General features: G+C 39.5%; 1 protein-coding gene across 1 annotated transcript in view; it reads right to left on the bottom strand.

The window, feature by feature from the left end:
- The window catches only part of ERC2 (ELKS/RAB6-interacting/CAST family member 2), an 882,456-nt gene that overhangs the window by 692,504 nt on the left and 162,853 nt on the right, over window positions 1–27,099 (bottom strand). The window contains exon 3 of the mRNA XM_010851669.1: window positions 10,243–10,659. Coding sequence (XP_010849971.1) covers window positions 10,243–10,659 — 417 coding nt within the window. The remainder of the gene's footprint in view (window positions 1–10,242; window positions 10,660–27,099) is intronic.

The following is a 27,099-nucleotide window of genomic DNA, read 5'->3' as shown; positions in this document are numbered from 1 at the left end:
TAAGTAACTTTTTTTTTTTTTTTTTTTTTTAGGAGAAGGCAATGGCACCCCACTCCAGTACTCTTGCCTGGAGAATCCCAGGGACGGGGATGCCTGGTGGGCTGCTGTCTATGGGGTCACACAGGGTCGGACACGACTGAAGCGACTTAGCAGCAGCAGCAGCAAAAAAATATCAATAAACACACTATTTTTAAAAACATAAGAGAAGTACAAACTGGAAGCCTGTGTTTTAGTTAGGTCAGAAATTCCTAATTCTAATGGAGTTTCAATGGCAATCTCCATTTTTCTGGTACTTTCTAGGTTTGTGAATACTTCACACAGAGTCCCTTTTTAATCCACACAAGTTACCTTACCAACATCCACCATTACTAAAAGAGCTGCAGATTTTTGTGATAACTGGCAATATACAATGTACTATAATTCTGGAGATCAAAATCACCGATCTAATAATTATAAAAGAAAAATGTACGGAAATGAAAAAAATCTTGTCTTCCTCTTTTTAAAAAACCCAAAAAGTTATACATAAAAGTAGTAAGATTTTTACACTCTACATATAATTAATGCACATATTTTTTAACCAAATATCTTGATTCAAAATCTGTTTACCTATTATAGAAATTAGGAATCTCCACTTTTTTCCTGAAGCTGAAGCTCCAATATTGTGGCCACCTAATGTGAAGAGCCAACTCATTGGAAAAGACTCTGATGCTGTGAAAATCTGAGTGCAAGAGGAGACGGGAGCGACAGGATGAGACGGTTGGATGGAATCACTGACTCAATGGACATAAGTTTGAGCAAACTCAGGGAGACACTGAAGGACAGGGAAGCCTGGAGTGCTGCAGTTCATGGATTGGAAGTCGGACATGACTTTAGCGACTGAACAACAATAATCACAACACTTTTTCTTAAAGGGCCAACCAGTTAATATTGCAGGCTTTGAGGGTCACAGGCAAAATAGAGGATGTTACACAGGTACTTACATAACCATTTCAAATGTAACTATTTAAACAGGTAAAACCACTCTTAGCTCCCAGGCCATAAAAAGCAGGTGGTTGGCCACATCTGTGCCACACACTATAACTTGCAACTCTTATTCTAAGTAAATAGTGACTCTTTATCACTATAAGGTCTCACTCATCTTTCTTTTTTCTTTTTCTACAAACAGTTCATATATAATTATATTTTTACTTTAGTAAGGAGGGTTTATTTCATTCTTTACAGCTGCTATAAGCCACTCAGAGGAATCAACCAGCAACCAATCTCACTGCCTTCTTTAACATTCTATCCAAAGTATTTAAGACATCCTTCAACCTGTACACCAAACAGGAAACAAAAATAAAGCTATCCCTTTCAACAGAGACAGGTGGATAGGAAAGTAGTTTTGCTTCACCAAATCTATCCAAGTAGAAGAGCAATGAAATGGAGCACTTATTAGGAGGTTGTAAATGCCATTTTAATGTCTCACAATTGACAAAGAAACAAACCCACAATACCTAATAAAAACTAGATAAAAAGTAAAGTCAGTTTGAAGAGGGAAATTGTTTCTTTTAGGCAATGAGGTAATAATGATAAGCAAAAAAGTTGAAAAAGAAGGCTAACTTTGAACAAATGAAATGGGAAGGTCTAATTCTAAGCATCCCCCCGCCATTTTCCCTTATTCTCTGCCATAAAACTCCACCTCTTCCCTGGGAATTCATGGAGCACCTACATGTGCAGAACCATGCTTATCTTAAGCAAGTACTTTCCTTTTCATGAGCCACAAATGGACTGAAGAGGCCTAGCCCTGGTGGTGCCTCCTACATGACACTGTCTAATCTGCTTACTGACCTCACAGATTTACAATCCCCAATTCAACAGGACCTGATAAGATGTAGCTAAGGGGGAAAAAAAAAGAGAGCACGAGCATTTTGTATTTTTTTCCTTTTTTGCCTTTACAGAGAAAATATCCCTGAGCAAGAAGTCAGAAGATGAGGATTCTAGTCTCTAGTCTATTCAGAGATTTCAGGGTGAAATCCCTGGCAGCAACCATGAGTGATTAGGGACAGACGCCTGGAACCAGAAGGCCCAGTTTTTAATTTTAGGCCCATCACTACTTGCTCTGAGAACCTGGAAGAGACACACCACCCATTTGGGCCTTGGCCTTCTCATCTGAGAGGCAGGAAACCACCACCTACCCGGGAGTATTGTTGGGAGGCACAAATGGCGCTCCTTGAAAAGTGATTAGCTTATGAGTGCTCAGTGAATGTTACCTGTCATCACTTCTTAATCTCTCTGAGCCTCAGTTTCCTCAGAGGGTTACCAGGTACATCAGAGGAAATCATTAAAATGGAATGTGTTCTACAAACTATGAAGCCTCACCCACATATAAGGTATTAGCTAATATTCTCATCCAAGACACACAGGACTTTGTTACAGCTGAGCAACTTCCCATTGCTGCAATTTGAGATACACACTCAAATATCTGCATTACTGCTGCTTCGAGAACTTTCTCACCAGTGAGGTTTTATTTGTGGTACACTGTTTCACCAAATGATGACAATAAACTATTAGGTCTACATTTCAGAAAGCAGTCACACACAAGGCAGAGCAAGAGGACAGGGCAATGAAGACAGTAATCAGCATCTCCCAGCAAAATGTCCTGACTTCTCCCCACTACCTCACCACATGCTCTCCACCCTGCCACTTTCTCTTCTCAGCAGGTTGCAATATGCCTTGTGCCTAATGACTCCTTGGGGCTCCACAAGTCTCTGTTACTGTAAAAAGCAACAAATTACACTCATTAAAATCAATATGGGGTAAAGCCTGGACCATTTCAAATTAGCATGCAGTGTTCAAATTTAAAGAATGTATTAGAATTTAAAGACAAGGCAAATGCTGCTAAACAGACATTCCTATGTCATCAGAAATGTGAGGGTAAAGGTTATGAAACCCTGCTTTCAGATGTGTTGTTAGCAAGGTCCAGAAAGAGTACTTTTCTGCAAAGATTCTTCATTGGGATCTATCCTGATTTAAATGCCTGGAGAAAACAGAACTCAGTGAGAACAAAGGAAATCTGTATCAAGTAGGCATCAGCCAATGAGAAGTCCATGTAATCTCAAAAGATACCATATTCAAAATTAAGTGCTTTTTTGAGAAAAGAAGCATGAAGAAGTATGCAGTTCCTAGAGTCTTCTCCTAAGTAATAATAATAGTAAGTGACAATGCGGCCTTTAGAAAAATCATACAAACTGGGAGCTCAGTGGTCACAGACACTGAAGTGTGTGTGAAAGCAACTACAATAAAATGTGACCAGGAGTCAGAAGTACCTTGTGCATCTTGGGCAGAACTTCACGATCATTTCCTCAGTCACATTCTCGTCCTTGGTTGGACAACTCCACCAGGATGCCATCAAACTCTTATATGTCCAAAGTCTCTTCTCAGCCCCAGCTCCTCCTACTGACAATTTTCTCCTGCCATCTGGCCCACCACCGCCTACACCAAGGCCCACAGTGGTTGTCTGCTCCTCACGCTCCTAGTACTCAGTTCCTGAGTTTCAAAGTCCTGCCTGCAGATGGGGATGACCTTGACCTTCAACTTCTTGGCCACCACCAGGATCCAGATTCTTGGTCATCTGAATGACAGTATCCTTCTAACTTATCTCCATCTCTTTATTCTCTCCCTATCTAATCCACTATCAATTAGCACTTAATCTTTTTTGATCATGCCATTCTCCAGGGACAATGTTTCCAAGGCTGCCCAGAGCCTACCAGGTAAAGACCAACTTCCTGTGTCACATGCTCAGAGCCCTCAGTGAAATGACCTCAAACCTCCTGTTCAGTTTTATTTCCTTTCCCTCCTGACAGAGGGAGTTTCAGCTGCTCTAAACTCCATGTACCCCAAGCCCTCCTCTAATGCTTGGCTGAGCTATCTCTTCTCCAACCATCCTTCTCCACCACACAGGTGTGGTGAAATTCTTCCAGCTCTGCCATGGATGAAGCCAGCTGTCAGCTCTCCTACCTCTAAGCTGCACAGCATTTAAGTGCCATTCAAGATCCTCTTGATGCACTAGCCCAAGAAGCAGTAGTGTATGTGGTGACAGATGTAGATTCTGGAACTAAATTTCCTAGGTTCTGATCCTGGCTCCAACACTTACCTATGACAAAGTACAATTACTTACCTCTTTGAGTCTCAGCTTCCTTATCTGTATAATGGGGATTATGATGAGTTTCCCCTTAGTACAGCCCCTGGCACAGAATAAACCTCAATAAAGTGTGAGCTGTTTCTTACTGCCCATCTGAATCCCTGACATACTTACCATGGATGCTCCCACAGCATCCTGCATATGGATGTTCAAAATGTGCCCAATGATATGCAACACATTTTTTAAAAACTAAAACTTCCAGTTAAGACTACCCTCAAAACTATTGCTCTATTCCAAACACAGAGCGACAATACAGAAAACAAAAGAATATGACACTTGTACAATCATTATAAACTTTGCCAGTACTGACAAAATAAACCACTGAGCAACTCTCATGGTATTAAACTATTTTTTACTCGTCCAAATATTTACTGAGCATCTTGCAGGCAATATTTGAGGCCTGGAAATACTGATGGAATGTATCGGTTAGGTTAAAAAGTACTTTATTAAAATAGCTATTGTTAGGTTCTGTATACACACACACACACACACACATATATATATATATAAAACTCTTGCACAAAAAAATGTAAAATATTATGTTTACGTGGTCACTTGCGTTTGGGAATACTTTCTGTGATAAGTTTTCTTAGTAGAAATAGAATGTATAATCTGTAGAGTCAGAATTAGAAATGCCTGCAACAGCAAAATCGTGGCTCAGCCAGCCCAAATAGAGACAAGTGTGTATTAAAGAGAAGGAGGCCATATGGTGTTGAGAGAGGGGGGACTAGGATGGAGATTAGAAGTTCCGGCAATGATTACATAGGGGAGGTTTGAGCTGTTAGGAAAAGGTTTATGAGCTCAAGAACTTCTAGGTCAGACTTTGCCTTGGTGGATTCCTGCTGGCCTAGGGACAACTTGGATAAATAAATGAGGAGACCAAGAATTCATGTTGCCTTGCCCTCTTCCTCCCTGCACCCCTTCCCCAAGAGCATGGAGGGAAGCCCAGGCCCAATGTCCTGAGGGCTTTACTTATCCTGCGTTAGTAGCAACTGTGGTTCCCAACGACTTCAGTGTTCCACCTTACTTTCAAAGACAGGCAAGCTGCCCAAGGGTTTTAGTATAGGAAATCAACAAGCATGGCATATATCCCTTCCCTTCAAAAGGGAAGCATATATCCCCTTCCCTTCAAACATCTTACAATACAATTAAACTAAAGACTACTAACTCTCTCTTAAGGATCAGGCAAGAAAACATTAAGGAGTGTGAATATAGGAGGATCCTAGCACACAAACCCACTTTTTCTTTAATGAGATCAGTCGTATTTTGGATGTTTGATTACTAAAACCTTCATATGGAATAGTATGTTCTCTGTGGAAAAAGCTAGAGAACAAGGTAAACTATTACTACATCAAACAATGTCTTATCAAATCAACCTGTATCCAAAAGCATCAGACGACACTAGTGAGTAATGCTTGTATTTGAGCCAATACTTCAGCTCACATTAGCCTGTCGGTTATAGTTCTTGGGCAATAGTTCTGGTCTTCCAAATAAGCTGAGATCATAATCTTTGTGTTGTTGTTTCCTGCCAGGCAAAGAAGTGGTTTCACCCTCAGCCTTTTCCAGACCACCGAAAGACAACGAGACACTAAAGCAACCTGACTCTGCCCGTGTGCGACTCCTGCCAATTCTAAACCTCCCGAAACAATAGGCTAAACGAGGCCAGCATTCTAGGAGATGAGGTTTATATGAAGTCCAACACCTCTGCCTGAGAATGAATCATAAAACCACTAACACTCCATTCCCCAGCATTACACCATTCAGCCCCAACTGGGTTAAATCGTGCAAAATGAAAAGGGAATCGGGAACACACTGAACTTAAAATCTCAAGTACATTTTAAATCCTGTTTCAGATTCATTTAAATTAACAGAGGTCAGGAGACTTCTTTTTTCAAGCTGGGTTATTCTTACTGGTTTAATACCAAAAGCAGTGAGCCACATTTTTCCACTAAAAAAAATAAAATAAAATAAAATACCCTGACAGGGGAACAAACATTCTAAAACTCAGTAGAGAATGTGGAAACAGCTTACAATAAACTCTGCCTTCTAGAATAACCAATGGAGGAAACTACCCAGTTTTTTGGCTGTGGGAAATTATATGTACATTATTACATATTTTATAGGTCACAAATTAAAAGCACAATTTGTATTTTCTAGCACAGTGTTTTTCCAAACTGTTTTACAAAGAACAACAGTGCAACAAGAGAAAAGCAAATCAAGTCAATTTGAGAGGCTCTGCCTTCCCCAGTCCTCTTCTTGGATATCATTGCTGTAAGCTCTATGAAATTCAACATTTTCCCAAGTTCATTTAGCCCTGCAGCCCTTTTCCTCTCAAAACACATATCAATATTCCACAAAATGGCCGTACTGTGGAGTGTCCTTTCGAAAAGATTCTTCTAGAACAGGAATATAAGAAATGGTGTAAGAGCTGAGACTTTGGAGGCAGCCTAACTCAAATATCAGCTTGTTAGCTGTGGGAACTTGGGCTAGATTTTTTATGTCACTTGTTCTTCAGTTTCCCCAGGCAAAAAGAGGAAAGCAGAAAATGACCATACCTCCTAGACATGGGCCTTGCCATCTAACTGGAACAGTTTTCTGAGAGCCTTACATGGCTGGTTCCTTTTTGTCACTGAAGTTCACAATGTCACCTCCTCCAACAAGCCCTCCCTGACTATCCAATGTGAAGTTGACCCCACTCAGTTCCCTAGTACTTCACCCTCTTCTTTTCCTCCTGACACTTTTCTAACTACTTTTTAAACTGCTGTTTCACCCCAATAAAATATTATAACCATGAAGTCAAGTTTTATCAGTTAACACTACTCTATCCCCAAACAGATCCTCAATAAGTAGTCACAAAATGGATGGGTGGATGGATGAATAGATGAATGAACAAATAAGGTGGTTGTGAGAATTAATTGCAAATCAAGGTCAAGCATTCTTCACAGTGCCCAACACATAGGCATCTATCCAGATGTTGCTATAAAAACATGTGATGAACCACGAGTGGTTAATGGATTCATAATTCTCGCACTATTTAACTTACCTCTTCCTGCTGTATAGTAGGTAAACATTTTATGGCATTTATTCAGAGGTGTGTTGGTAAACAGGCTCTCAGGGATGGCACCAAAGGGGAAGTAGACCCTGAGAGTAGCATTTGCTGACTTCCATGGTGTCAATATTCCCACCAAAACCAATTTCAAACTACCAAAATTACTGGAAATATACTAAATGGTTCTCAGAAACCAGTAACCTCTTTCTCTTGGGCAAAGTCCTTTCAGGCCTCAAAATCTTATTCAACTCCAAGTTTTAAATGAGAATTTTTTTTTTTAACATACACTTTTTTCTCCGTTCTTAATAAGCCAAGATAAGGGTTATCCACTGACTTTGGTCTGACGCTCAAGGAAAACAGTTGGATGCATTGCCTGCATTTTCTGTACCACTCCCTGTGAGCTTTTGGTCTAATGTTTAAGGTTTTAAGCATGACATATATTCAGGCCAGATCATTACAAGGACCAACTAATCCCATAAATCAAACGGTGTTTCAGATCAGATCAGTCGCTCAGTCATGTCCGACTCTTTGCGACCCCATTAGAGTCATTTAAATGAAGATAGATAGCCTAAAAAAATCAAGCCACCATCAAGGCACCATTAAATACTACCATTGAGCAGAATCCATCAAGAGAAGACTGACTACCTGACCCAAGATCCCAACATGGTCAGTGCTGCAGATGAGGATTTCTCTGGTATCACAGCCTTGCTGTACAGGAAACTTGACCCCTTGGCACCCAAAATAAAGCAGCACCTTTTTTAAACTATAGCAATGTACTAAACTTTTCAAGGTCATCAGGGAAGACCCCGATGCTAGAAAAAACTGAAGGCAGGAAGAGAAGGGGATGACAGAGGACAAGATGGTTGGATGGCATCACCAACTCAGTGGACATGAGTTTGCACAAGCTTTGGGAGATGGTGAAGGACAGGGAGCCTGGCATGCTGCAGTCCATGGGGTCTCAAAGAGTCAGACACTACTGAGCAACTGTACAACAACAACAATCTACCAACCACAGTTTTGAGATAACACAATCAAAATTCAAAATCCACAGACATTCTACATGAAGTAACATGGCAGTAATCACTGCTTCTCCTCTGTAAATTAAACGGAAAGTCTATAGTGCAAGCCAGGAAGAGATTCTTTATACAGCAGTAGATAGCTAATACAGTGGAGCAGAAACTAATTCACCCAAAATTCAGCAGCTTAAAAACATACATTTATTATCTCACAGTTTATGTGGAACAGGAATTTGAGCACATCTCAGCTGAGTCTCTCAGAAAGCTGCAATCAACTTGTCAGCCTAGAAACTGTTATCTCATTGAAAGAATCAACTGGAAAAGATCCACTTCCAAGCTTACTAAGTGATGGTTGGCAGTTCTCAGTTCTTTGTGGCTGTTCGAGTGAGGGTCTCAATTCCTTACTGAGTGTCAGCTGGAGACTACCTGGAGGTTCCTTACCACACAAGCCTCTGCCACATGGCAACTTGCTTCAAAGCATGCCAGATGAGATGGCAACAGACTGTATGAACAACATGGAAGGGACAGTCTTACTAGTAATCTATTAATCTAGTAATTACTAGTAATCTAGTAATTACTAGTAATCTAGTCACAGAAGCAATATTGGCATCCCACTACCTTTGTCATTCTATCATTCAGGATCAAGTCACTAGGTTCAGCCTAAACTCAAAGGGAGGAGATTACATAAATATATGAATTCCAATAGGTATGGATATAGTGGCCATCTTAGAAGTCTTCCCACCACGTTCACACTCTTGGAATAGGAATGGGAAGACCAGGCCCAACAAAACATATCTTTAAGTATCTAATGTGAAGCCAAGCAATCTGACTTCCCAAACATGTAGACAGGGTCTCATGAGAACAAAACCAAGGAGAGTAAGCATGGAGGATATTAAATCCAAAGACACAAAATTCTACTCAAATGTTGTAAGCAAATACAATCTAATATCAGAGAAAACCACTGGGAGCAGCTGCAATACCAAGTCCCAACATGAAAGCCATGCTTTCTGAGCAATCAAACAAATGACTCACTGGAAGGACTGCCCATCCAAAAAGGTACATAATGCCAAAAAATCTAGTTTGGTCTGAAAACAAACGTCTTTTTGAATTTTTATTTATGGCTGCAGAATATTTTGAAAATATACTTAATGCCATTTCACTGCTTCCTGTTTTCTGTGAGATCTGTGTCTGTCACAGCATTTTATTTTCCCTACACGGTACTTTTGAGATTCACATCCACCACAGTAGCAAGGAACTGCTATAAAAATGCCAAACCTTGGAGGTCACCCACATTCTTTCTAAGATCTATCCAACTGCATATTCTCAGATATCTGAGCATCCCAATATTCAATGGTAGTGGCAAGCCAGCGAGGCTGCCTCTGAGAAACTTCAAATGATTTAATTCACCAAGTGCAAAATGCACACTCAGAAAACCAGGAACACTCTGTCCTACATGAATGTAAATGTAGGCAAAGATTATCTAAACGTTCAAAATTGGTCTGCACATTTTTCCATTGTTTCCAGAAATATCCTTAGGCTTTACTTTCTAACAATCCCACACCAAATTTAGCTATGAAGCATTTAAGTTCATTGTTTTGCTAATCACCTATTCATTTTGCTCCTTTAAAAAGAGGATATTTAATAAATATCTAAAACTTAAACAGTACTGTATTTAAAAGACTCTGAAACAATGGCCATCTGTAGGAAAGCAACTGTAAACGACCTTAGAGTTGATGTGTGCTGCACACACTTGGATCCTGAATACGTGTTGAATAATAATGGAACACACGTGTGGTGGGCAGAGGGAAAAAAAAAAGACTAATGCCAAATTCCAGTTTAAAGGTGATAAGTAGACAGGAAGGTTATAAAACAGATGACAAGGGGAATTTTGTCAAGGCTATAGATAATGTCCAACCTGTGATAATAACTTGGTAACATATTTAACATATTTTAACTTGTAAAATATAACTTTAGAGAAATAAACTGAATGTCCTTACCTCTCTAAGATGTATGTTTTCCTTCTCTTTTTGGTCTAAAATCACTTCCAAGTGGCTGACTTGAGACTCAGCCTCTGCCATCCGACGTGTCCGTTCATTGTCATCCTCAAGACTTTTGGACGGCAAACCTTTACTCTGCAACATCTCAAGAAGCTTTTTAATTGACTCGTCTCGGGCATTGAGGGTCTGTTTCTGCGTTTCAATTCTCAGCTCCATTTCCTCCAAGGTCTTCCTCAACAGGAACAGCTCCTTAGCCTGCCTGTCATGCTCAGCTTGGAGCCGCCGGAAGTTCTCCTCCGTCAGTTCGATGGTGAAGTGCTCTGCTCCTCGGTTGCCACTCTCTTGCTGCAGGAGGTGGTTGAGGTCTCTCTGGGTTCGCAGCTCATCTTGAAGGGCCTGGATTGTCAATTGAAGGTGCTATGATAAGAAAGACGGAGCAAGAGAGGAGAAAGAAGGGGGGAAAAAAGTCAATGAACATGCCAAATGCTATTTGCTGCTATCACACTATGAAGATGGAATGTTAATCATGAGATCCAGAGGGGCCAGCTGTTAGGTTCTCCAAGGTGACTTCAGAAGCAAGGGACAGCACATGGAGAAGGGGAGTTAATTCAATGATGCTTTCTGAATGTCTTAAGAGAAAGGTACACATACACAGAAACGGTGTATTAGTGTCAGTTACAAGGTAAATTACACATCTACAGAGTTTTAATTTAGGAGTGGAAAGGTTAGAGGGAAACTTTCACAAGCACACCTTCTTTACACCCACAATGCTCCAGACTCAGTATTCCTTGTTTCCTAAGGTTTCTTTATTCTACTATCCATCACTTTCTGTGGTAAGTGTATGTCCATTTAAAAATAAAAATGATTGCATCCACTACAAGTAGACATAAACAAGGACTTTATTTTTACAAATAAAGCTGTGAACAGGTTTAGTAAACAGGATTACTGCATCTGCAAGCAAAAGGGGACAAATACAGACAGACAGACACACTCAAACACACAAGGAGGTGAGGCTGTACAGAGCAAACAAACGAGCGGCAAAGAGTGGACAAACCTTGGTTCTTCTGGCATCCAGTAACTGAACAGCATGAGAAACGAAAGAAAAATGAAGCAAAAATCAACACAAAGAAAAGTCCAGGGCAAGCAAAGGATATTTAACAGAAAGAACTTAATCAACATAAAGTACCTTCACAGAGAAGAAAAAAAGAAAATCAGTTTCTTATTAAGACCCATAAGCTACATAGAATTTATAGCACTGATGCTTGATAAACATGATTTTAAAAAAGGAAAAAATGAGGCTTATTCCACCTCTAATTTTCCTAAATCTCACTGACCCAGGAACCCAGTATCTTGGTTTCTATTACCAGAGAGGAAAGCACAACACTCCAGAGCTACCCACGTATCATCCCATGTCACCATTTTAACCAAAATCAGAGTGGAAGTGCCAGAGAAACAAAATTGCATGAAGACAGGCGGTGAATTCAGCAACACTTTCCCAAGAGGGGCAGCCTCAGACTGATCAGACCAGGCAGCCATAAGCTGAAGGCATTTTTGTCCTAGGAAGTAACCCAGGGACTTCCAAAACACAGTCACTCATCCACTCACCAAACGCATTCTCCTGATACAGACTAGACACAGCGTTAAACATGGAAATCAATATGAATGCAAGGCATAGGTCCTGCCTACAGGGAATTCACAGTATTATAAGGCAGGGATAATAAAATAACATGACTAAGTTACATAAATACTGGAGGAGTCCACATTGGGAAATCCTTCTGCATTCCCATAGCTGATATCCAGAGAGGTTGAGATTTTTCTGAGTGGGGCCTGTACCCAGAAACTAGCACCAAGTGATGCGTTTATCAAACTCTTTATTGGTATCCAGGTCAACTTTTTACTTGGAAACATCCAATGAGAGATTCCTGCCTACTGTCTCATTTGTATGTCACAGCATCTCCCAGGGTAACAAATGCAGAGTAAGCAACTGGTATGTATTTAATGACAGTAATTATAAATTTTTTTAAAAATATAATTCACCCCTGTAAAGTAAAATTACATTTCAGTGCTTTTTAGTACAGTTACAAAGTTGTACAACCATAAACAAATAAATTTTAGAACATTTTCATCATCCCCAAAAGAAATTCTATACCCTTTAGAAGTCACTCCCCATCTTCCTCCCCATCCTCAGGCCCTAGCAACCACCAATACTTTCTGCCTCTACGGTTGTGCCTATTCTGGGCATTCCACACCAGTGGGATCATCCTGTTTTCAAGGTTCATCCATGTTGTAGCATATATCATGCTACATTTGATAGATGAACATTATTCCAACATAGGGACATACTACATGGTATTTATCCATTCAACAGTCAATTTATACACAAATATTCCTAGCACCATTATTCATAGTAGCCAAAAAGTGGGAAACAACCTAAATATCAGTCAATTGATGAATGAGTATATAAAATGTGGTATATGCATAAAATGGAGTATTTAGCCATATAAAGTATGAAGTACTGGTGGACACTGTAACATGGATGAATCTTAAAAACAATATGCCACATGAAAGAAGCCAGTTATAAAATTACACGTCACATGATTACACTGACAGGAAATATCCATAATAAGCAAATCCATCGACAGAAAACAAATTGGTGATTGTCAGGCGAGATTGTGGGGGAGATGAAGGATGTCTATTAAAGTAGTATGTCTTCTTGGGGGGTGATGAAAATCAGCCCTTGAAAGATGTTTGTTTTTGAAGGGTGTTTCTTTTAGGGGTGATGAAAATGTTCTGGAATTAGCCGTTTGGTTGAACAACTTTGTGAATATACTAAAAACCAATGAATTTTACATATTAGATGGATGAACTGCATGGTACATAAATCATATCTCAATAAAGCTGTCATAAAAAACGTGAAGTGGGACCACAAGGTAATGTGACCTTCCTCCACCAGCCCACCAGCCCTAAAGCACACCAAAACAAAGCACACAGGAGTATCGACAGTGTTCGGCCCGTTGATGTGGCTGCTGCCAAGCCCCTGGAGAGTACGCAACTGTCTTCAAGCCATTTAAATAAACATTCCTGACAAGGGCAAATCTTTGTCCTCTTAAAGTGGCTTGGATTTCTGGAATGACCAAAGTTTACTTGGAGACAAATACAATGAATCATGATGATCATACCAGAAATTATCTTTTCTGAGAGTGACCAAAACAAGGTTAGTTTTCTTATGTAGTTCATAAACTAGTCAGAAGGGAATTCCAAAAAATGCCAAAATGCTTTGGGCAAAGACAGCAGCACTGGAAGACAACCCTGTTAAGGCTGCTGCCCCTTTGGATGGGCAAGTTGTCTAGTGCCCAGATCCTTTGCTTCCAAACCTGCAAAATGGGACTAATCACAATGCTTACCTCAGAGTTCCTGTGAGGAATAACTAAGGCAATGCATCAAGTGCCAGGCTTGAGAATGAAGGGAGAAAGGAAGTGTAGTAGACAAGAGAAGTAGCAAAAAAGAATAAGAAGGAGAGAGGAATGAAGGGGGAAAAATCAATCCATTTATCCATTCAATATGCATTTACCCAGTGTCTTCCTCATACCCATGAAATATCCAAAAAAGAAAAAGAGAGAAAACAAAGAAAAAGAAGTGGTCCTTGCTCCCAATCCATGTGGACACATAAACTAATAGCAGCAATATGACAGAAGTCACAGCCAGGTTGGCTAGAAATGCAGAGAGGGTGTAACCCAGGCTAGAGAAATGTAAGAAAACACAAGAGCTACCCACACTAAGAGGTACCACTGAGCTATGTCTTGAAAAATAAATGAAAGCCAATCCTGGGAAGAATGAAGGAAAGAGCGGAGAAAGTATAAAAGCCCAGAGGCAAAGACAGACTAGACCTATTAAGGAACAGTAATGGCAAAAATCTTTATAGCCCTTCCATAGTCCAGGTACCATTCTAAGCATTTTTCATCTTCACAAACACCCAGTGAGACAGGGCATTTAATGAATGACAACATGAGACACAAAGTGGTTAAGTAACCTGCACTAAGCTACCCAGCTAGGTAAGCGCCAGTCAGGTGTTCATCCACCTGGAAGTCTGACCCCAACATCTTGCATGAACCAGTATACTACCTGAACTCTGAACCGGTATAGATACTTCTCCAGGGGGTCTTCCCAACCCAGGGATTGAACCCAGGTCTCCTACATTGCAGGCGGATTCTTTATCATCTGAGCTATCGGGGAAGCCCAAATACACTTCAGGATGGCTGAAAAAAGAAAAGGGAGCAGGGGCAGGAGTGGTGAGAGCAGACAAGGCAGGCAATTATGACCGCTATAACAATTCTCAAAATAAACCGTAGCCACTCTAACCAAGCCATTCCTCACTCTGAGGTTGTCCCAATGGATATCTCCAGGTTGTACATTAAGAAAATTTACTTTCCAGGTAATCATTTTATTAGTCACTGAATGACTTCAGCATTGCCGAAACACAATCTGATAATCTATATTTCAGTGTTTAATATTTCTTTTGTTTCTTTACCAACTGAGCTCCCGTGATAGCTCAGTTGGTAAAGACAATATATTGGGGGCCACACAGAGGCCCAGTGAGGAAAAAGAAGATATCACTTGGAAATTTAAAAAAAAAAAAATGTCTCAAATCTATTTTTCATTTAGTTTTTATTCTCTTTTTTAAAAGTTTATTTTTTAATAGGTGGAAAATTGCTTTATAAGTTTGTGTTGGTTTCTGCTGTACAACGATAATCAATCATAATTACATATATATATATATAGGCTAGGGTATGCTGCTGTGACAAAAGCACAAAAACCCACACTCTGAAAGATGAATCCATCTGACATCCTGATGGCATGGAATCAGAATTCTTAGAGCTCACAGAGGCCTTAAAGATTAGCTTGTTAACTTCATCTTACAAATGAGAAAATCAGATCCACACAGGTTAAATGAAAGGCCCAAGAGCAAACAAACATACTGCAAAAGCCAGAATCTTGGTTTCTAGGATCCTGGACTCCATCCTCTAACAACCCTAAGAGCAGACCAAAAGGAGGTGGTTCTCCAGTTTGACAACTGAGAAAATAGCAGTGGTGTCTCTTATAGGGAGGATGAGAGACGACCTAAATCATTTGACTTCTACATTATCTGGTCCTATCCATAGTTAACCAGCACCGGACACTCCAAGGATAACTTACTGAGACCTCATTTCTAAGATCTTACAATTAGTAATGACTACTATGAAGCAATTAGAGATGAGGTGTTAGTCACTCAGTCCTGCCCAACTCTGCAACCCCATGGACTGTCCATGGAATTCTCCAGGCAATAATACTGGAGTGGGTTGCCATCCCCTTCTCCAGGGGATCTTCCTGACCCAAGGATCGAACCCTGGTCTCCTCCACTGAAGACAAGTTCAGTTTAAAAAAAAAAAAAAAAAAACCTTTCCAAAAGATCAAATACATGAATACAAGTGAAAACTCTAGCAAAGCCAAAGCACTTTTTCAAAGGGGCTTTGATACAACACTTTTTTGTTGTTATTCAGTTGCTCAGCAGTGTCTGACTCTTTGTGACCCCATGGACCCTAGCCTGCCAGGCTCTTGTGTCCAAGGAATTTTCCAGGCAAGAACACTGGAATGGGTTGCCATTTTTTCCCCCAGGGATCTTCCTGGACCAGGGATTGAACTCATGTCTCCTGCATTGGCAGACAGATTCTTGACCACTGAGGCACCAGGGAAGCTCTAAGGGTTAAAAATTAAAAAAAAAAAAAAAAAAGCACAGTTTTCAATCTCCCTTCTTATATAATTACTCTATTCTTTCACATTGAATCATCTCCCACTTCTCAACCATGAAAGCACATTTAAATCTCACTGGATCGATAATCAAAGGCATTCATTTCAGTTTGTAACCTACATCAGGGAACTATAAACCAGCAACTCATTAGGATGTGCCCAGGAGCCATCTCTTTGGAATTTATCAGTCATCACTGTGGTGTCAACTCCACAAAGCCTCAACCACTCTTCCTGCTGCTTCTATTTGACTGCATATTAGGAGAGAGAAGCCCTTCCAATATCCACCTGCATGGGAATGGGACATTGCCAGGTGATCCAACCTCATTCCTGGGTGCCAATCAAATTTCTATCAACCTGGCACTTATAACACAAGTATAATAGGTGGCAAAACAGCTAATTCTCTTCAAGCACAGAAGTGAGTCTATGGTTGGATGAGTATTCAGAAAGCTTTTTACTCTCCACCCTGATTGTGGGATCACCCTCCAGTTGTCCTCAAAGAATCAAAGCTAAGAAGGCAAACTCCCTATCCACAGCTGACCACTGAGGACATCAAAGAAAGTAAAGCAGCTGTGACAACAGACATCCAGGCTTCTCTCTGCAGTCACTCTGCTAGGAGTCCAAACAGAATGCATCATATTTACCCTGATACCTGGCCTTTAACCCAGTTCTTTTCAACCTTTTCTCCCCACACTTAATTACATACTTTGAACTCTATCCTGGATAGTAAACGCTAACCCCTTTACTGACTCACTGGAAAAGACTGAAGGCAGGAGGAGAAGGGGACAACACAGGATGAGATGGATGGATGGCATCACCAACTCAATGGACATGAGTTTGAACAAGCTTCGGGAGTTGGTGATGGACAGGGAAGCCTCGTGGGCTGCAGTCCATGGGGTCGCAAAGAGTCGGACACAACTGAGCAACTGAACTGAAAGGCTAACCCCAAATCCAGTACACAGAAGGAAAAAAGCTTAAAATCTTTGGTCTGGCCATTAAACACAGATAAATGGAATGGGAACCAAAGAGATGAGCTTGTGCACTAGATTTCAAGTCACAGACAATAGAGTAGGTCATAAGGATTTCTGCTTCTGGTGTTATGGCACGCTTATTTTCTGATACAACCTTCTAGTACTCAACAGTCAGATAAAAGCAAAATATATCTTTCAAAGCATCACTGTGCTCACAAAAAGGCAAGGGAAATTGCCAAGAAGAAGAGAGATTTAAAGAGAGATAAAGTGAGCTCCTCAAGGGCAGGTTCTGGGCCAAATCTGTATCATACCCCCAACTCTAGTACATAATAGGTACCCAACACATAGTGAGTAAAATATGGAAAGAAGATGAGAGGACCAAAAAGGAAATTGTTCACCCAACAGTCAGCACAGGAGAACAATGTGAGGGAGAATAGTTTCCATTTTTCTTTGGTTTGCTGTAGTTAGGCTGGGAATGGGGTGGGTGGGGGCAGGAAGGGGAGGTAGTGGTGGTTGGAGAAGTAGGAAGAATATTCTTGACCTCCAGATTACTCTGTCCTGTTCTCTCTCCCAAAACTCAAAATTCCTCACGTCCACCAGCTCACTTGTCTGACAATACTGCTCCAAAGCTGCCAGAACTATGTCCACTTCACAAGAGAATAAATTGAGCTGGTTTAAGGGATTTTATTGCAATCACATCATTAGCAAACATGGGCCAGAGTCTAAAATTGAGGTTTCCTCCAGCCAATTTGAAAGTCTCCCCTGCTCTAAAAATACTATAGAACTTCATTTTACATAATTCTTACAGGCTCACTTAATTTTGAAAAAAGGAGAACAATGAAAAATAAGAAACTAAGCCATACTTGAGTTTATATGGAAAAGGGGAGAAAATATACTTTGCTTTAGCCAATGTTTAGGAGAGTGACTTCCAATAGCTACTGGAGTCAGAATCTAATCCAGATTTCAGAATATCTAAAACACAAAAAAGGTAAATAGAATGAAAGCATAATTATATATGTGTGATGTGCATGGAACACACAATTATTTAAGTAGGGCCTAGCCAGATGTTTAGAATCTACTGTGTCTTATCCCCAAACATGGAAAATATGAGTTCCTGGCAGATTTGAAAAAATTTGTGACCTTAAGCTCTTTTCCACACTATGGGGAAAAAGCAAAAAATGATAAAGTTTTGGACTATAAAGCAGTTTAGAGTTTCACTGCTATGAAAACCGTCTCTGAGCTTTATAAAAATATGAATTGGCTTATATCCAAAAGTCTTGAATTTTTTTTTTTAATAAATCCTTACTCCTTCTCAAGAAAGGGCTTAACATAACTCTTTCAAAGAAAACAGAATCTCTCTGCAGACAACTTGGCCTGCTCTACTTATCCTGTGACTTTATTTTCCTATTTATCATTTTCCAGTTTGTCTCTAATCATATAATAAGGGCAGGTTCTCTGATCCCTTTTTCCATAATCCTGTGTGCAGGATGTGCAGTACTCCTTGTAGCTGCAAACCTTCCACAGGCTGTGTCATGTGTGTGAAAAGACAAACAGCAGGCATTGGCTGAAAACATGTGGCCCCAGTGTGCTGTGGAAGAGATGAGCTATTGAAAAGAGTATAAAAAATTAATATTTAGACATATGATCTCGGCGTTCTCCTTTAGGGTAGAAGAGGCACATAGCTAATAGAGAATACTGATAGGCGACTTTTTTAAGCACCAAAGTACCAGTATCCTGGGATTCTCACACAGATGCACTGTCAGTGATAACTGCAGAACCCACTCTGGTTGATAACATGTGACATTTTGCCAAGATTGATCATATTAAGAACAGTATACATGGGAAAGCCCTCTTGGCAGTTGCTTTTGTAAGCAAGAAGGAGTTCTGGTTTTCATTACAGGCCAATACTAGTAGGTGGCACAATACTGGAATATTGTACTGAGCTGAGAGCTAGGATTTAAGTTCTAATTCCAGCTTTCCTACTTATCAATTACATGATTGGAGAAAATCACCAGACTTGCCTGGGCTTCCAAGAGCAGTGGTGATGAGCTGGGTTTTGAATTCTGCAGCTACCCATGACAGCCTATGTTACCTTGGACAAGTTACTTAAGTATTGTGAGCAAATGATTCATCCATAAACAAGAAATAATCATCATAACTGACTTACAGAATTCATACAAAGACAACAAGAGATGTTCATCAAGTAAACAAGTTCCCACAAAGCACGAAGCACAGGGCCTGGCACATAATGAGGGCTCAATAAACGTTCATTGTTTTCATTGCTGTGGAGACTGTGGTGGTGGCTAGAGGCCCAGAATTGAAATGTCTCTCCTTCCTCCTCTCATTTGGACAGGGAAAAGAAATGAATAAACATAAATGTTTCACCACTGAATACATGTAACAGTGAGAAACAAAATGCTAACTACTATGGCATTTTTTATATAAGGGAAAACAGGAAACAGTTGTTTTAAGACCAACTCAAAGATGGATAAAAGTGATTTCCCATCAACTTATCTATAAATAACCCTGCAAAGGGGCTTTAGGAAATAACTGTTTCTATTTCGAAGGTCAGGGTTCGTTCCCTGTTACCCAGTAATATACAAGCAACTAAAGGAAAGTGGCACCCCTGACCCTGACACTGTTCAACTTGTTACAGGTAAAAAAAAAAAAAAAAACAGAAGTATAAGACATAGATATTTTTTTAATGTGTTTACAGAAGTAATCCTAAACATGTAATCATAAAAATGATGGTTAAAATTGGAATGTTTCCAATTATTATATTAATTAATTAATTATTAATTGATTAATATTAATATTAACAGCCACTGCCACATGCAGTTACGGAATAGTTATTTCATTTTAATTACTTAGCAAATCTTTACTGTAAATGGCATTTTAAAATCTTTACTGCAATTTCCTTCCCTGTCACTTCCCTTTCACTTCCCAACATGTCCATTTAACAATACTGCTTACCATCTAAGTATTTTTAATACAAGTAAGAGAACTTAGATTAATATCAATGTAAAAAGTTGGGTGGCAGGCCTTGAACTACTGATTTTTCCGAACTCTAACCAACATGTTTGCTCAAACTCTAGCCCTTGCTATTCAAGTTTTCATAAGGAATTCAGTTCAGTTCAATCATTCAGTCGTGTTCAACTCTTTGCAACCCCATGGACTGCAGCACACCAGGCTTCCCTGTCCATCAAAAACTCCTGGAGCTTACTCAAACTCACGTCCATAGAGTCAGTGATGCCATCCAACCATCTCATCCTCTGTCAACTCCTTCTGCTCGCACCTTCAATCTTTCCCATCATCAGATCTTTTCAAATGAGTCAGTTCTTCACATCAGATGGCCAAAGTATTGGAGTTTCAGCTTCAGCATCAGTCCTTCCAATGAACACCCAGGACTGATCTCCTTTAGGATGGACTGGTTGGATCTCCTTGCAGTCCAAGGGACTCTCAAGAGTCTTCTCCAACACCACAGTTCAAAAGCATCAATTCTTCAGTGCTCAGCTTTCTATAGTCCAACTCTCACATCCATACATGACTATTACCATAGCCTTGACTAAACGGACCTTTGTTGGCAAAGTAATGTCTCTGCTTTTTAATATGCTATCTAGGTTGGTCATAACTTTCCTTCCAAGGAGTAAGCATCTTTTAATTTCATGGCTGCAATCACCATCTGCAGTGATTTTGGAGCCCAAAAACATAAAGCCAGCCACCGTTTCCACATCTATTTGCCACGAAGTGATAGGACCGGATGCCATGATCTTAATTTTCTGAATGTTGAGCTTTAAGCCAACTTTTTCACTCTCCTCTTTTACTTTCATCAAGAGGCTCTTTAGTTCTTCTTCACTTTCTGCCATAAGGGTGATGTCATCTGCATATCTGAGGTCATGGATATTTCTCCTGGCAATCTTGATTCCAGCTTGTGCTTCTTCCAGCCCAGCGTTTCTCATCATGTACTCTGCATAAAAGTTAAATAAGCAGGGTGACTTAATATAGCCTTGACGTACTCCTTTCCCGATTTGGAACCAGTCTGTTGTTCTGTGTCCAGTTCTAACTGTTGCTTCTTGACCTGCAAACAGATTTCTCAGGAGGCAGGTCAGGTGGTCTGGTATTCCCATTTCTTTCAGAATTTTCCACAGTTTATTGTGATCCACACAGTCAAAGGCTTTGGCACAGTCAATAAAGCAAAAGCAGATGTTTTTCTGGAACTCTCTTGCTTTTTTGATGAGCCAGTGGATGTTGGCAATTTGATCTCTGGTTCCTCTGCCTTTTCTAAATCCAGCTTGAACATCTGGAAATTCACAGTTCACATACTGTTGAAGCCTGGCTTGGAAAATTTTGAGCATTAATTTGCTAGCATGTGAGATGAGTGCAACTGTGCGGTAATTTGAACATTCTTTGGCTGGCATTGCCTTTCTTTGGGATTGGAATGAAAATTGACCTTTTCCAGTCCTCTGGCCACTGCTGAGTTTTACAAATTGGCTGGCATGTTGAGTGCAGCACTTTCACAGCATCATCTTTTAGGATTTGAAATAGCTCAACTGGAATTCCATCACCTCCACTAGCTTTGTGTGTAGTGATGCTTCCTAAGGCCCACTTGACTTTGCATCTCAGGATGTCTGGCTCTAGGTGAGTGCTCACACCATCGTGGTTATCTGGGTCATGAAGATCTTTTTTGCATAGTTCTTCTGTGTATTCTTGCTACCTCTTCTTAATCTCTTCTGCTTCTGTCAGGTCCATACCATTTCTGTCCTTTATTGTGCCCATGTTTACATGAAATGTTCCCTTGGTATCTCTAATTTTCTTAAAGAGAGCTCTAGTCTTTCCCATTCTGTTGTTTTCCTCTATTTCTTTGCATTGATCACTGAGGAAGGCTTTCTTATCTCTTTTGCTATTCTTGGAGAATAGCATGAGGAGAGATTCTTCCTAAGTACTCTCCTGCTTCTCTCTGCTTCTCGAGTCACTGCCTATGAAGAGGCAGGGGGAGCTGACCTCCATGCTGCTCAGAATGTGACCACTGGACCAGCAGCAACAGCATCTCCTGAAATCATGTAAGAAAGGTGGAATCTCAGGTCTCACTCAGACCTGCAGAATCACAATCTGCATTTTAACAAGACTACCAGGTAATTTGTAGGTGCATAAAGCCTTGAGAAGCACTTTTCTGGACTTGAAAAAAAAAAGCTTTAGCCCTATTAAAAATAATTATATGGTAATTGAAAGGTGAGGAAGGAAAATATCATGAAAATAGTACTGTAATATAGTGTTAAGGAGCACACTGAAAAGTCAGTTCGTGTGATTAATAAAATCTGAGTAAACTATGAGTAGTGTCCCTTAATACAATACTAGATGAAATAGGCAAACAGGGTTATTCATTCCTTCAACTGTAATTGAACTATGTGCTGACAGGCATATACACTAACCTTCCTTTCCAAGTCAAAAAAAGAAATCCTGGGACTTCCCTGGTGGTCCAGTGGCTAAGATTCTACACTTCCAATACAGGGGGCCTGGGTTCAATCCCTGATCAGGGAACTAGATCTCTCATGCCAGAACTAAAACCCAATACAGCCCAACAAATAAATTTTGTAAATTAAAAAGAAATCCTCCCAGGTTAAATATAAATAAACATATATTTTATTGTAATATGTATAATATATTATGACTTAAATATAAGTAATATATATTTAAAACAAAATAGATTACTATATTATAAATATTATATATTATATAATATTATCATATACACTGTTTATTTTTAAGTGATACATAATATCCGAATTTTAATTCTGTACTATTATGTCTGTTATTGCTGTTTGAAAGACAATCTGGCGCTTCCCTGGTGGCTCAGTTGTAAAGAATCCGCCTGCCAATGCAGGAGACACAGGTTCAATCCCTGGTCCCAGAAGAACCCACATGCTTTGAAGCAACTAAGCTCACATACCACAACTACTGAGCTGTGCTCTAGAGTCCAGGAGCCACAAGTGCTGAACCTATATGTCGGACTATTGAAACCTCAGTGCCCTAGAACAAGTGCTGCCATTAGGAGAAGCTACTCCAATGAGAAGCCCATGCGCTGCAACTGCAAAGTAGCCCCAGTCGCCAACCTAGACAAAAGCCTACATAGCAGGAAAGACCCAGCAGAGCCATAAATAAATAAATAAGACAAACTGAGCCAACCTTTAAAGACTCATCTAAACTGTCAAGTATTACACTTTACATCCAACTATTTTATTCACTTAAACTTTTAACTAGCATATCCATATGCATGTCTGTGCTCTTTGTGGAATTTTAAGTGACTGGGAAAACCATGAGAAATCTGAGATGACTTCTTTTACAAACTATATCTTGAACAGTATACACAGAAAATGTGAATATACTGGGTCATAAGTAGCCTAATCACTAAACTCTCCAAGTTTTTTCATTTTCTCAATGAACTAGAATCAAAGACCTACATCTTCATTTGTTTCTCTGGTGTAAAGGTAAGATTACTATTGTATGCACACAATGCTTATGATCTTTAATATTATATATATATACATATATATTTTATATTACATATTATATGTATATACATAGAGAGAATGTACCATATCGCATACATAAAAGTATAGCCAATATACCATAGGAACGTAAAATGAATAGATGAGAAGAAAGTAGAAAAAAAACACATCAAAATGATCACTGCTGGGGGAAAAGGGAATAAAGAATGACTATAAAGAATATGGGATTTTGGGGGGAGGTAATGAAAATGTTTTAAATGAATATAGTAAAAACAACAATCAAATTGAATATATTTAAAGGGTAAATTTTTTGATACATGAGATATCTCAAAGCTGTTAAAAATGATGTGATGTGGGAGCATTATGGATACCTTCTGCAAATATTTTTCCCAAGATAAATTTTTGAATGCCTACTGCTAAAGACTGCATGTTTAGATCCCCCTAAAATTCTTATGTTGAAACCTAATCTCTAATGTGATGGTACTTACAGGTGATAGATAAGTTCAGGACCTGATAAGATCCTCAGAGTAGAAACCTCATCAATGGGAATGATGTCCTTACAAAAGAGGTCCCAGAGAGCTTCTTCACCCCTTCTACCATGTGAGGACACAATGAGAAAACAGCTGCCTATGAACTAGAGAGCAGGTCTTCCCCTTGATCCTGGACTTCCTAAATTCTAGAACTGTAAGAAATAAATGTTTGCTGTTTATAAGCCACCCAAGGTATGGTATTTTTCTTTTAGCAACATGAATGGACTAAGACACTTGTCATGTGCTCCTCACTGCTAGGTTAGTTAACAGTCTTTGAGTTCCAAGCAACAGAAATTGATTTGGCTTTACCTTAAGCTAAAGAAAGGAATGTATGAGAAAGCTATCAGGCTATCTCCCTGAATCAAAACAGAAACTGTGAAAACAAAACCAAGGGGAAAAGTAAGCAGGAATCTCTGCAAGAAGATGTGACTTGGTTCAACAACTCAGCTCCAAACTGTAAATATTCACTGAACAGAAGACAAAATGATCCTGGCATGGGTCACGGGTCTACCATGAATCAATCAGTTGTGGCAGGTGACCCTGCCCATCAGGAGCTACTCAAAAGAAAAACCTTGTTTAAAGGTGGGCAGAGAACCCAAGAAGAATGTATTACAATTGCTGTTATAAGTAAAGATTTTAAAAAGAAGCAAAATATGAATAACATTAAGAGTGATAAACAGCATTATGTACAAGACTTTGGTGATCTTCAAGGTACAAACATAACCATGCCAATTCAAGCTTTTGATATGAAATAACAGACATGAATTAAGAGATCAGCTAACTTAGAAAAGTACAGACTTCCAGAAGGAAATAGAGTCAAAAATTAATTCGACAGTCAAAGTCCTAGATACTTGATTAAGAACACTACTCCCAGTTAAGAACCCTATCTTTGAGGTCTAACAGTTTTGGGTCCTTCTCCAGCTTTGGAACTCACAGCTGTGGGGTCAATCTAATCACTCGTTAGCTATAGGGTCCCACATCCTTTGGTGGGCTGTGTGACACTAACAGGTTACTTCTGTTCTCTAAATTTTACTTTCCAGCTCTTTTAAAAGCTAATAGGGACATCCCTGATGATCCAGTGGCTAAAACCCTGAGCTCCCAGAGCAGGGGGCCCAGGTTTAATTCCTGTTCAGGGAATTAGATCCTGCATGCTGCAGCTAAGATCCGGCATAGTCAAATAAATAAGTACTTTAAAAAAAAAAAAAGTGGTAATAATACAAACATGTCACAAAACCATGATGAAACACACAGATAATGCATATCAGATACTTAGCAAGTCCCACTCCAGTCAGCAGGAAGCCATCATTTTTTAAAGCTGCTATTATTATTAATGTACAAAACCAAAAGGCAATGGAAAAGAACAATAGTAAAGTGGCAGGGTCGCATAGGGAGTGTGAAATTATGTTTGTCATGCACAAATAAAAACCTTTAACCCAGAAGAAATTCCTGGCTTGGCCACTTCAAATGATAATCTTTCAATATCAAATAAAATACTCTGAAAGAACAGTTATAGATTTTTCTACAAGTTGGTATAACATTTTTAAAACACAACAAATATCTAATAATAGAATACAGAATGTTGGTGATGAAAGGGATTAGAATAATCATTTTTGCTCCATTTTATAGGAGGATAAACTGAGGCTCAAAAAGCCGGACCACTCCTCACCCAAAGTCATAGCAGAGACGTCAGCACTAGTAGCTATAAAGCCCAGGTATGAAACTCACAGCAGAATGTTTTGTCCTGGTCTGTACCTTCCAGTCCCCTGCCACCAGTTTTATTTGGTCACCTACCTATAGAAGGATCCTGTTACCACATAATTAGTATCAGGACATGTGCAACAGCTGCCACGAGCCAGATTTCCACACTGGAGTCAAACATCTTTGGCAGGCACATCCCTTCCACCACATACCACCGACAGTATAGCTGCCGTAACCACACTCCATTCCCCAATGGCTCCAGGACTTCAGGAGTTGGAACAGATGATTAAGTCCAACCATGATGAAGTAACTCATCTCTCTGAAAAGACTTCTTAAAGAATATCTTTTAGAGAATTTTAAAAGGTTTAGCATTCTTCCACCTGAGAATTTCAGGGCTTTAAAAAGGGTTTACAGGAATTTCCCCCCAAAAAATGTGAGCTACATGTCAAAAGTAAAGGGGTCACTTAGGAACCTGGAAAATATAATGGTAAGTCACAGGAGATCCATGTTATCATGGGAAAGCCGAAGAAAAAACAGATATAAGGAATGGTTCTCTTACAGATACCATCACTGGAAGAATATGCTACATGGCTGAGAAATAAGACCCCTCAATAGCAATCATGAATAATATCAATTTGAGGTTATTTTATCTGGATAATTTTATACATATTATTAATAATGAAAGTTTTCCTTAGCAGAGACTCAGAAACCCATGTAAGCATTCATAAGCATATGGATACATTTCATATGTTTTAAGAGTCTTTCTCAAATCTTTAAACCAGTTAAAGTGAATAGAACTTTCTCCAAAAGGATAGTAAAAATTATTTTTAAACAAGGACTTGCAAAGTACTTTTTTCATCCTTGGATATTTATTTTGTTTTACAATTCATTTGAGACCTTTAAAGTCAGGAAGGGAGAAAAAATGGCTTTCAAATTTGAGTCTGGAACAGAGCTAACCCATCAAGTCCAACAGGGATATAAAGAAAGTGTCTTAACAGTGCAGAAACTGCTGGTGCCCGGAACAAAAGCATTATTGAATGGAAGAAGAATTTAAATTGAAGCAAGTCCTAATGTAAAACCTTAGTAACTCCAAGTCCTACTGCCACTTTTTTCCTAATAAGATAAACTATTAGTTCTGGGTTACATAAATTTCAACATACCAGAGCCCTTAGCAAGTGACATGGAAGCCTATGGCTCTCCTGAATCCATACATTTGTACATTATTTAAGATGCACGATTGTCCTTCTCACCATTATGAGTCCTTAGCTGTGGAGTACGAAAAGGTTGGTGTACAAAACCAGTGAAGATGGGGGCCTAAAAAAAATGAGTGGAAATTTTTTGCTGTGGCTTTAAAGGTTTTATTTTTTTACT

Source organism: Bison bison, unplaced genomic scaffold (assembly GCF_000754665.1).
Source record: "Bison bison bison isolate TAMUID 2011002044 unplaced genomic scaffold, Bison_UMD1.0 scf7180017864304, whole genome shotgun sequence".
Lineage (NCBI taxonomy): Eukaryota > Metazoa > Chordata > Mammalia > Artiodactyla > Bovidae > Bison > Bison bison.
The sequence above is the reverse complement of the archived record's forward strand: the minus strand, read 5'-3'. Positions and strand labels throughout refer to the sequence as shown.